General features: G+C 33.5%; 2 protein-coding genes across 2 annotated transcripts; both read right to left on the bottom strand.

Moving 5' to 3' along the window:
* Positions 1-3,656: 3,656 nt before the first annotated feature.
* LOC114185630 (scarecrow-like protein 14) lies at positions 3,657-6,530 on the bottom strand. The gene is made up of 2 exons (XM_028073478.1): positions 4,070-6,530; positions 3,657-3,922 (listed from the first exon to the last, which is right to left on the bottom strand). The coding sequence occupies exon 1, from the start codon at positions 6,275-6,277 to the stop codon at positions 4,115-4,117; it is 2,163 nt and encodes a 720-aa protein (XP_027929279.1). The 5' UTR covers positions 6,278-6,530; the 3' UTR covers positions 3,657-3,922; positions 4,070-4,114.
* A 3,539-nt stretch (positions 6,531-10,069) lies between these two features.
* LOC114185631 (scarecrow-like protein 14) lies at positions 10,070-12,731 on the bottom strand. Its single transcript, XM_028073479.1, has 2 exons — positions 12,637-12,731; positions 10,070-12,470 (listed from the first exon to the last, which is right to left on the bottom strand). The coding sequence occupies exon 2, from the start codon at positions 12,468-12,470 to the stop codon at positions 10,431-10,433; it is 2,040 nt and encodes a 679-aa protein (XP_027929280.1). The 5' UTR covers positions 12,637-12,731; the 3' UTR covers positions 10,070-10,430.

Genomic DNA, 12,731 nt, shown 5'->3' with positions numbered 1-12,731 from the left:
TTGATATAAATGCATGCATTGTCTCCATGATGAGATCAGAATGTGTGGTCCAGCACTAAGAAGAAGTTAGTGGAAACAAAATATGAATCATACCAATCATGGGACGGCACAAAGTGATGCTCAATAAACAATCGCAACAATCTATCAGAATCAAACCAAAAACAAAAACATGTTTATTTTTTAAGAATCACATTAATATTTATTTTAATAAGATTTGGTAAACTATTGATGTACAAAGGATAATTATAAATTATATTCTACCTAAATTAAAATTATTAGAAGTTGTTTGTTATTAATAATTTTGGTGCTAATTAGATGAAAATTTGTCCTAGTATTTTATTTGTAAATTTGGAATTTTATTAAATATAAGAATCAATTAAATAAAGAGTTAAGCTTAAAAGCATTAATTGTTTATGTTTGTACGATGAAAAATAAAGCATTTAGAAGGAACTAGTACTGTGCTGTCGGCTGATTCATGAGATTAAATAGAAGTAGGGTCCAACATATATGCATTATGCTAATGTAACGCTATAAACAATTGAAGTATTGGTAAAAGATCAACATTTCTTTTCTTTTCTTTTTTAGTCAAAATATGTATAAAGTAGAGAATTCAAGAGACTAAAGAACTAAATGAAGATCTGCCGAATCCCATTCACCTACCTATGCTTTTCGGTGTCTTTATGAAGTAATCGATTATAACATTAATATAATCGATTATTACGTAAAAATTTAGTTTTTTTTTTCTGAAAATCAAAAATTAATTAATTATCTCAGTAACGTAATTGATTAAATTACTCAAATACTAGTTTTCACTTTAAAATTATAAATTCTGATTTTGAAAAGAACAATTTCATTTTTACAAAATTTGAGCAAGAGTAATTGGAGCTTCTTGGAACAATTCTTATGTATTTTCATTAAATATCAAGATTAATCAACATCATGTTGACTTAAGTGCATCTTGACTTGGCTTAGGTTAAAATTGTAACACCAACACAAATCATGTGCAGTTGTTCTATATTTTTTTTTTACATAATTTCTTTTCTAGTGTATTTTTTGTTACTGATGTGATAAAGTTAAACAATTGTGTGTAACATTGTCTTGTGTAGAAAATTTTGAAGTGCATTAAAATCTTTGGTGTATCATGTGTGTAGATATTGCATAAAAGGATTTTTGTAATATTACTTTTGTTATTCTAGTGAAAAACTTTAGTTAAGATGGTTAGAAACTAAATGTAGATTCTTGAAGAATCGAATTACTATAAAGTTTTTTACGTTTTATTTTCTCTTTCATTATTTTTGCACATCTTGTATTATATAATGATTAAAATTACTAAGCATCACATACTCTTCATCAATTGATCAAATATTTTTTGCAAAGTGGTTTTGAAACTGAAAAACAACAAAAGTTTTGAAAACAACCAATTCACTCCCTCTTGTTTGTGAAAGATTGGAGTGCGTTTATTCTAACCTTCATAATCTTTAAGAAGGTCTCATCCACGATGTTATCAGGTTGCTTCCTTGACGTGGTTTTTTAATATCTCTTTTGGTTGATGTCATTCATTATTCCCTTTGCTTTTTTTGTAAATTTTGTGGCCTCTTTTGAAAATTTTTTCTAATTTTACTACAAATTGTCAAACATTTCTACAAAAGGTAAAAATGATATTCACATGACCTCAAAATATCTTTCTTGTCGAGATATCTTCTCTTCTTCCTTCGAGAGTCAAAATGTCTTAGAACAATAAAAAAATGTCTATAGAAATACAATTAAGTCAACAAGAAAATACATGAGATAATAAATGTGTAATAATAACAATTAATATTTATAATTTTCACATGTCTATATTATAACTAGTTCATTTTTATTTTGAATGATTTTATTTTATGACCTAATGATAACCTATGTTATCAAACATTTGAGTCTTATTTAAAAAAGAATAGATATCTTTATAATAATCAAGATTTATTGAATATTAATAACAAGATAGTCAAAATCGAGATTTAAATTGTAAAATCGAAAGATCCTACGATTTTATATAGTATTTACAAGTTAGATTCCACACAGAATTACAAATAGTAAAATCGGTAAGATCGTTATAAAGTTCATAAAATTATATAAATCAACATTATTTTTACCTTTTTGTTGTATGGTCTCTTCACCTTCTTGAATGAGTGATTTTAACTTAAATTAAACTTAAACCTAATTAAAATGAAATGTAAATTTTTATTATTATTACATGTGTTGTCACCACATTTCATCCAATTAAAAATTAATATAATTATTATCAATATTTCCCAATTAAAAATTAACATAAAAATAGAATATCACCCAATTAAAAATTAATATAATTTAAATTTTCTTCTTGTTCTCTTATGTCACAAATCTTGAATACACCTAAAACCTTTTATTTTGCCTCTATAGTTTTATTTCGATTTTCTTCTTATCCTGTACTTTAATATTTGTTAAAATTGAATTAATTTCTACTTGCACCAAAAATTAATAATTGTTTTATCGATGAAGTATATGTTATTTTGCACCCCGTACTTTATTATTTGTTAAAATTGAATTAATTTCTTCTTGCACTCAAAATTAATAATTGTTTTATTGATAAAGTATTTTTTACTTTGCACCGAGTAGAAAAAAACTTTAGCATATTTGGTTAGAGGCCAAACTCAATATATTGAAAGTTTCACATCGATTAACAATTTTATTATAAGTAGATATAAATCTTACCTTACAAATTAATTTTTGTGAGATTGACTTAGATTTAAAATCCACCTCTTAATACGGTATCAGAGAGAGATTCACAAGACTTTCCTAATGAAATAGTCACAAAGTGATGAAACTTGTAAACTACTTGATTAAGTATTGACTAGGTTTTATAGGAAAAAATAAATGCTCTGGCCATTCTAAATTTCTTGAAATTGAAAACAAAAATGTAGATTGCTCAAACTTTTCAAGTTAAAATTTAAATTGCTTTCAAAATCGCAAAATCATGTCTTTTCAGCGTTAAATGTAAAAGCTTATTTTCCCGCACCTCCAATTCCCCTAGGTGGAAGCTACTTTATTTAGTGTCAATTTTCTCGTTTTGATCCCATTGTTATTTGGTGACTAAAAGTGAACAAATAACGTATGGTGTCCAATGTCTGCAAACAGTGGTTTCTAGAATAGCACGGACTTAATGGGTAAAAAGCTTCATACATGGAAACTATAGGAAGTTTCTTTCGGAAAGGAAATAAGCATTTATAGTGGAAGAAGCATTTATAGTGGCTCTGCACTTTACACAACAATATACTTTCTCTCAATTGAAAAATATTTGAGATTACTCAACCGAAAGGCATTCAGCGGAAGTTACAGCAGCTTTCAAAAGCTGGTATTGAACTTTCTCTAAGAATGTCCAAACTGTGTTTAGTTGATGCAAGTTTAAGCGTTTTTAGAAATTGAGATAAGTCAGCATCTTCAAAGTAAAACTATAGCTAATTAAGTAATTGCTGGATAGATACCAAACTCCCTTCCAATGGAGCAAAGTGCAGAGCCACTATTTCGACATTAAAACTTCTCTGTGTTCCTTAGTTCTAATGTTGTTCTTTACAAGTGGAATGTTAAACTGCTGAATTAACATCATACTTCAACGAAAAACAAGAAGAAAAAACGGTAACTGTAGAAGTAAATGAAACAGTCATCCATTAATAAACAATAGAATCAGTCGCTAGTTTGTCCCGCGATACAAGATATCATGACGGTCAGAGAAAGAAAAACATCGAAAAGAACATTTTTACAACTAATGTTGTTGTCCTAATCCTTGTAGGATTTGATGCTAATCTGGGAGGAAATTCGCCACTATTATACAGACAGTGTCACTGGGTGCAAACCTGTGAAGGAAGAATAATATTCTTCATCAAATTTCACAACAGCTGAAGGTGGCCTGAAACCATCAAAAGAACACAATTAGCTTTTCATTGTTACAACATATATATATGCTGTTTAAACACTGGTAACAGCTACGCATAGCTAGGATTATACTAAAAGTGAAAAGATTAGATATTTCCGAGTTTGATTCTTAGAATCATACCTTGTATGCAGAATGAGTTCTGAAACAAGAGTTGAGTGACGTAAGTTATGCTGGCACCCAACAAGTGGAAGCATACAAAATGCGACCCTTCCAACCTTGAAGCATCCAACCGCCATCTTCATCAAAGACAAAATCCTTGTGGTACCATTCCCTTAACTTGCCCCTAAATTTGGCCATTAACTCCTTGTCGAGTGGTAGTTGCCTAAAACCAGCTCTAGTATTCCGAACCTGCCATTGTTTGTATGTCTCTGGCCTCTCAACCCTTTCAAGAGCTTCACAGGCTACAACATTCATGATCTCCCGACCCAAAAATTCTCTCTCAAGCATCAACCTCCATTCATTTTCACGGGAAACGAGAGTGTCAAACATGTCATAAATGGAAGAATAATGGAACAGTGCCTCCCGGAAGCGCGTGACAAAGAAAGGGGCATTGTAAGATCCATTTACCACAGAGTGAACAAAAATATGCGGATTCATCTTCCTGATTAAATTCAGAACTGCATTTTTGGGACTGCTCACTTCAATTGATTCATCAAGCAAATTCTTAAACCTTACCAGACAGTTCACAGCAAGCACCTCGTTGCTCTCAATCTTAAGGTCTTCAATTTTAATGGTTTCCCAGTTTCTTGATGGTATGGCCTTGTACTCAAAGGGAACATTGAATCGGTTGCAATACTTAGCTAGACGACGACCAGTCTCCTCGATTCTTTCAGATGGACGAAAGCCTGGTTGAGGATACTCTATTCCTGTGATGCGCAGCTTGGGAGGCCCTCCAGTTCTACTTGATAAAAACTTGATGAGAATTGGCCACTGGAAACCATACAAGATACCAAAGTCAATAATATGAAGAGTTTCTGCCTTTTCTGCTGTTTTCATAATCATTTTATTTGCGAAGAAATGTGCAAATTTCTTGAAAGGACAGGCAGATATGAAAACTTGGTAAGCTTTCAGGAAATCAGTAGTAGTGAAGTTCTTGTAGCTCATATAAAATATCTGTGTTCCAGTTCCGGCACCGATCAAGCGAGCCTCCAAAGCATTGGCCACGTAATGAGCCAACCTTTGTGAGGCATCACCCAAAGCAGAAGAATGTTGCCTAATCTGCTTCAATAGTTCATTAGCAGTTCTGTTGTCACTGGCAGACGCAGCTTGCGCACATAGAACCAAAAGGGTCCTCAAATCCACTGTTTCCTTCTTCTTCCCTTGCCTCTTGGAACGAACCTTCCCAACATCAACCGATGGAGGTTGCTCACTCAGCTTTGTGTTACTATCTCCCACTGCCACAGACGCACTCTTACCAGCATACAGTGGCACATTTTCAACACTAAGCAATACCTTATCAAATATTTCAGATATTTCATTCTCCTCATCAACACAAACCTCAGAGTGTTTGTTGCTTCTTCCTTCTTCTTCATCCTGGCGCGCGTGATTCTTTCTACTCTTCACCCCAATTGAATTCTCACTCTTCACGGTTAATTCCCCTCCTACCTTTGGTTCCGCAGAAACCGTGGCGCTCTCCAACCCAGTGAAAAGCTGAGGTCTCTGAGGAAGAAACTTACTAGCCTCCTCCAACCCTCTCCTAAACTGCAACATAGATTCTGCATCGCTGAAAATATTTTCAGCCAAGAGCTTGCTCACAGAAGAATCCATATCCACGGTTCCCTCGTTAATTTTAGTCAAAGCAGACGGCGGAACAAAGAAAGAGGGCGCGTGGGTAGGGGAATGCAAAGCCTCACCACCACCAGAAACCGGTGTATTGGGTGAAGAAGGTTTCAAGTCGTGAGAATTTGCTGAATCAGTAGTGGAATTGGAAGAATTACCATCGGGGCTCTCAAGCGGGTGCTGATTAGGGGAAAGGGGCAGCGGCGGTTCCAATTCCAAAGCATCATAGAATGATTTCTCAGTGTGTTGCAGAGTCAAAGGGTCATAGCACATGCACGGTTTCTGTTCGAAGTTCTCTTCCATGAGAATTTGACTTATGAACTTGAAGGTTTCTGAAAAATCAGTGTCTTCCTCAACCGTAGCCGCCATAGCGGCGGAGTCCGCCGAGGATGAAACAAGCGGGTCAGAGTTTAAAATTGTATTCGGAGAAAACCCAGGTTGGCCCACATCGGACTGATAGAAAAAAGGATCCGTGACGAGGTTCGTGTAGTGTCCATTGAGATCCCACTCATCAAACTCGTAGCCGCTCGTGACAGTGTTTGGATCCATAACAGTTTTTTCAGGATAACAGAAGCGCAGAAGAAGATGCAGGATTTTGAAACCAAGATGGGGAAAAGAAAAAAACTAACATGTCATGGAAAAATACTATAACATAAGAGAAGAAAAAACACAAACCCCTAAAAGAGAAAGATTATGAGTGGGCATGAATTATGGAAGTTGCAACTCTTCTGGGAAACTGGGAGAAAGGAAGGAGAAGATAGAAGCTGGCATAGGAAAAGAAACGCGGTAGATATTAGTGAAGAGGTGTTTATATTCACCAAACAACACCATTTTATTACTCAATTCTTTTTTTTTTTCCATATTTTCTGCTCTCAATTATAAATAAAAAATAAACTCCAACAGAAATCAATTTTAATTTCATACTTAAATTTCCGTAATTCCAATTTAAGTATAATTAATATGAATCACTATTATGAACAGTATAATTAAATTGCTGTCCACTTCTTACATTTTGAAATTTTTTCTTACATTTTGTTTTTCTTTTTAAAATTTAGTTAAACTGGCTACACTATAGGCAAAGTATTAAACTGAAATATTACAGATGGAAAATAAATTTATTTAATCAAAAAGTAAAATGTATGTCTTTATTTTCACCGGCCACCGACAATTTAACAAAATAGGACATTTGATTAGCCGTTAATATTTTAATTAGGCCTTTTGTGTTAGTGTGGAATGAGAAATGGGAGGAAAAGAGAGCTATGTGATTCACTAATAATATAGGAAAAGATTAAAAAAAAAAATATTGATTTCATTTTTTTCTTAGTAAATTATTATATTATCTCTAGTTGATAGTTGACGTGAAAACTCCAATAATTAAAAAAAAATTATGCTTTTTCATATCAACATTTAATTATTTAGTTTTGATACATAATTTGATTACGTATAAATATGTATATGTAATCATTCTAATAAACATTTATATACAGTTGTATTAACATGTGAATCGTGTTAATTTATATTTAAGATAGTATAATGTACTCATTGAATATTGCTTTTGTAAGATACCAAATTCAAGAGATGAATTAAATATTATTGAACTCTATTAAATGTGTATTTTTCATTATCCTAAAAGTAAAGTACTTTCAAAGGGATTCTCCTAAAATTAAATAAAATATTAAACAAAAGGGTAGTTCTTAATGATATGAATGAAGGTGTTGTTTGCCCTATCTTGGTTGAAGCTGTTAATGGTATAATTATTGAGTCTGCCATTAATGATTGGGTTGTCTTAATGTAATTATGACTATTATTTAGTTATTTAGCTAATTAATGTCGTATTATCGGAAAGATCATAATTTTCCCACCTTACAACCACGTGTCTTATTTATATGTCATTGTCAGTATCTGAAAGGAATCTCAACTTCCTAACCTTATCAAGCTAAAGACATTAGTTTGGCTTTGCCAACTTATTACTAATCACAAAATCATCAGAAGAGGGAAAAAAATAATCTCAGTCAATTCATGTCTGATCAGAGTAATTTTGGTCCGTAATGAGAATAATATTTAATTAGGAAAACGAGAGTGATGTCTTAATTATATTAGTTGTTTTTAAAATTTCGAAGACAGAAAAACAAATGATTTAGAAGTTGAAGCAGGTGATAGAGACGTACCCAGAATAAACAGTGACAAAATATAAGATAAATGTTGAAATTCTGATAGTCAACCTCGCTAATAAACTCATGTTAATTCCAATTAAACATGTATAATTGAATTACTATTGTTTTATTGGCTACCAGAGAAAGACCAGGTTGTTATTTTTACTTGGTCGTCAAGGATTCAAACTTTCTTAAACCGCACGAAAATAAAACAGTAAACTTTGACAAGGAAACAAGTCTTGATTTAAGACCAGATATGTAATTTTTTATGTGTTGATGTTTGAAATGTAACAGTAACATTGATGCTGAGGTAAAACAGATTAAAACCAGAAATATGTGTTGTGGTTGAAGGAAGTTTTGTTCCAGTGGGATGAAGTATCCGTTGAACCAAGAAAAAAGAAGTATCCAATCAAATATGAAGAAATTTGAAATTTGAAATAAATTTATTTATAAAGTCAGACACGGTTCAAGCGTGGAAAACCTAAAACAAACCAAAAATAATGAAATATTTTTATTTACAATTAATTTAATAAAAAATATTAATATTTGAAGATTTTTTTTTTTAAATCTAAAGCAAAACTTTATCTGGTGGGCCTTAAGTTGATCTGCATAATGTCAGTTCGGATTGGATAAATAAATAATACTGGATAATAGGTTGGAATTCTATGATACCCAACTCAATTTTTTTTTATGTTTTTATATTTATAATTTTATAAATACATTTTAAACTTTTAGTTTTACTATTTAAAATTTAAGAATAATTTGTATAAAATCATAATCTATTATAATAATTATTATGAAAATTTTACATATATTTTTTTAATTAAAGATTTATCATTATTTAAAACAAAAATAATCTTTTTATTAAAAGCAATTTACTTAATATAAATTTATAATTAAAAAATATGATCAAATTAATCTATAATTCAAATAATCTAGGTTGGATTAATTCAATAAATTAAATGATTAAATATAAAATTTAAAATATTAAATTTAGATTATATTGAATGTGTGAGATGGGATCCAAAGTGTGATCCTATAGAATCTATGGTCAGCAAGTAATGGGAACTTTTATTGATACCTTATCTATCCAATGTATTGGGAGAAGGGAGTTTGGTGGTAAATTATGAGGTGGGGAGTGATTATAATGCTTCCAAACTATAATATATTAATGTTGTTATGAGGTGAATAATTGACTTCCCAAGGTTCGTTTCTGTTGTTGAGATCACAACCTATGATTACCATATCCATGGTTGTAGGGGTTTCTTTATGATGTTGGTCCTTTTTGTCAGTTTTTCTTTTTTACCACAGGAGAGACATGTCCTATATATATATAAACTTTCCACGTAAGAGTGTAACAGTGACGAGTGTAACAGAGACATACTAATAAACAAAACTATATAAAAAACATGATTTTTTTTTTTTATTTTACTATAGAAGTAACCTTTAATACAATCAAGTTCTCTCAATGTACCATCTTGAATTGTATCTGAGAAAAAAAAAATGTTTTTGCTTAACAAAATGTCCATCTATAAGTATAGATTAAAAAGAATATATAACAATAGCACCTATTTATATTTTGCAGTGTAAAGAAAAAAGAAATTATGCAGAGATCTCAACCTTGTGTTCCATGTATTCAATGTGCAAAAATAGACCGTTCAATTAATGGTGTTGAATTATTATGCAGAGAAATTATTATGTTGTCTCGTAAATTTATTGTTTCGAGGTTTTGAATTAATGGTGTTGTCTATCCTTATGGTAGATTTCAGAAAATACCTTATTGCATGTTGTTGTTCAAATCATCAAATGTTATATTTGATTGACTGATTATGTCTCTGATAAAGAAGGACAATAATGTAGGTGATTTTTTTTAAATGCTTTGACATGAGAACTAGAATTAGAGAAAGAAAGGTTACTAATGCAGAGCAAGTTAGCTAAAAATTTTCAAGTGTGGACTGAGTTAAAATAAGCATTGATGGTGCTGCTCTTAATAGCCTAAAATATGCTGGTTGTGTTGATTTATTTAGAGGGAGCAGGGAAGAATATATTGGTAGCTTTTCAGCATTTTGGAATTTTTGGAAATTCAAAATTTCTTTTACACAAAGTTAATGGGGGACATTTTTGGCTTTTTAGCATCAATTTATATATAAAATTAAAAGTTAAAAGAGTTATATCATAACCGAAAAAATAAGGTAATATTGGAAACCTATAAATATCATCGTATTTACATCAAGCGTGAAGAAAAAAAAACTTAAAAAGATACTAAAAAGTTATCCTATCACGTTTGAATAGGTAAAGTGATCTTGAAAAGTTTATTAGCATCTATTTTTCTTGTGGACACATACATGTGGAGAAGGTACAGACATCGAGGACATATCCTCCATTTCTGGAACCTATGATTGTTAGATATGTAAGTAGAAAACAAACTACATGTCGGTAGAGACTGACTCATAATTTTGCTTTTGCTGATATGAAACATGAAATGAGGTAGTGAGTCGAAGGAAAGTAGCAGTTATGTGTAAGACTAGATTTTGAAGTTGGAAATTACACTATGCCGGAATCCAACAAGAGGAAGCATGTACAATTCGACCCTTCCAACCTTGTAACACCCAACCACCATCCTCCTCAAGCATGAAATTGGTGTCGTGCCCATCCTGTCTCAACCTGTTCTTCATTCTGTCAATGATTCGTTGATCCAAAGGAAGTAACCGAAACCCAATTCTCATGTTCTGAAGCTGCCATTGCTTGTAGGTTTGTGGCCTCTCAACCCTCTCACAACCTTCACAAGCTACGATGTTCATGATCTCCGGTCCAAACAACTCCTTCTCAAACATCAACCTCGTAGGATCTTCACGGTCCATGTTGGTTTCAAGCATGTTAAACAGTGCAGAGTAGTGGAAGAGAGCCTCTCGGAACCGTGACACAAAGAATGGAACATCATGGGAGCCGTTGACAATGCTGTGCACAAATATGTCAGGGTTTGCCTTCTTGATCAACCTCAAAACAGCATCTCTTGGATTATCCAACACCACAGACTCGTCAAGTAGATGCTCCAACTGAAACATGCAGTTCAATGCTACGAACTCGTTTTTCTCTATCTTGAGGTCCTCGACTCTGATGGTGTCCCATTTTCTTGCAATGGCATTGAACTCAAATGGAACATTGAAACGCTTGCAATAATGTTCGAGTCTACGCCCGGTTTCCAGAACCCTCTCCTCTGGCCTGAAACCTGGCTGCGGCTGATCTATCCCCGTGATGCGAAGCTTGGGTGGTCCACCGGGACGTTTTGACAGGATGCTGATAAGCGAAGGCCACTTGAAGCCATAGCGGATACCAAAGTCTATGATATGAACAGTTTCTGCATTCTCAGATAGAAAACAAATTGCTTTGTTGGCAAAAATGATTGTAAGCTTTTCAAACGGGCACACCGAAGCATATGCACAGTAAGCTTTTATCATGTCTTTGGCAGAGATTCTTTTGGAGGATAGAACACGATAAACCTGGAAACCGGTTCCATCCAAGCATGCTTCAAGGGCATTTCCAAAGTAATGTGCAAGCCTCTGAGTATCATCCCCTATTGGAGAAGAATGCTGCTTAATCTGCTTCAGTAGTTGCTTTGCAAATGAAGCACTATCAGAAGCAACAGCTTGTGCACAAAGCATCAATAGTGCCCTCAGATCCACAACTTCCTCGCTACTTTTCCTGACATCAAACATGTTTGTTAATAATGTTGCATCATTTTGGTAAAGGCCTGTGTCAGAAGGCACCCCTTTTCCCAAACCAGTGCCTAGCACCACTTTATCAAGCAATTCAGATAGCTCACTTTCATCCGTGTACGTTGCTGATGTCTTCCTGATTCTCCCATCTGCCTCATACTCTTCCTGATCCCGGTTTCTCCTTCTTGACACAGACAGAAAATGCTCCTCTTCAACACCTTCTTCTGCTTCTGTCTTGATTACCACAGTTGGAACCATTGTGAAAGAAGGGGAAAAGGCTGTGCTGTCCGTGTCAACAACGAATGGAGTATGTTTAGGAAGGAATCTGGTACCTTGTTCAAGACCTCTCTTGAATTGCTCTTGAAATGCAGAATCAAGAAGGGTATTATCCAAGATTCCAAATCCAGTATTCATGGAAGATTGAGCGGTGGAGGATGAATTTGAGTGGGAAACAAAGGTATCCGGAAAGGTAAAAGTGTTTGGCAGTGCAGGGGTGTTAAAGTCAACACTCCACTGAGACTCGGAGGAGATGGATGTACTGCCATAACTATAACTACCAGAACTGTTATCACTGGAGCAACCAGAGACATTTTGGTCAGGACTCTCCACTCTGAAACTGGGGAAACTCTGAACATGATGATGGTGTGTGGAAGAAGGTGAAGAAGATGTTTGGTGAGTGATAACCTGATAAAATGATCTCTCAGTATGTTGCAGAGCTAAGGAATCATGGAACATACTGTACTTTTCTTCTGTGTCCTCTTCCATCAGCATTTGCTTTATGTAGCCAAGGACAGCAGAGACATCACTCTCATAAAAGCATGACTCTGCTTCATCATTAGCAAAATTGATGGTGGAGGAGACTCTTCTATCCATCTATGAATTGTATTAATATGATCACAGGTTAAGGTGAGGAAGAAAGACAAAAAATTTCATACCAAATTAAGGGTGTAGTGTCGTGTGATCTGAAATTAAGGGCAAGGAAAAGGAGTGTTGATGAAATAAGATTAAGTATAGAGAGGAAATGAAAAAAAATGCATACCAAAGCAAAGCAAAGGAATGAAGGAGAGAGAGCAGTATATTCAGCTTTTAAATGTGGCAGGGAAATCCCCAGAATTAGAAGATAAAACCATCCAA

Source organism: Vigna unguiculata, chromosome 5 (genome assembly GCF_004118075.2).
Source record: "Vigna unguiculata cultivar IT97K-499-35 chromosome 5, ASM411807v1, whole genome shotgun sequence".
NCBI classification, from domain to species: domain Eukaryota; kingdom Viridiplantae; phylum Streptophyta; class Magnoliopsida; order Fabales; family Fabaceae; genus Vigna; species Vigna unguiculata.
The sequence above is the reverse complement of the archived record's forward strand: the minus strand, read 5'-3'. Positions and strand labels throughout refer to the sequence as shown.

Coding starts and splice junctions, on each gene's coding strand:
- LOC114185630 (XM_028073478.1), bottom strand. CDS start 6,277: ATGGATCCAAACACTGTCACGAGCGGCTACGAGTTTGATGAGTGGGAT.
- LOC114185631 (XM_028073479.1), bottom strand. CDS start 12,470: ATGGATAGAAGAGTCTCCTCCACCATCAATTTTGCTAATGATGAAGCA.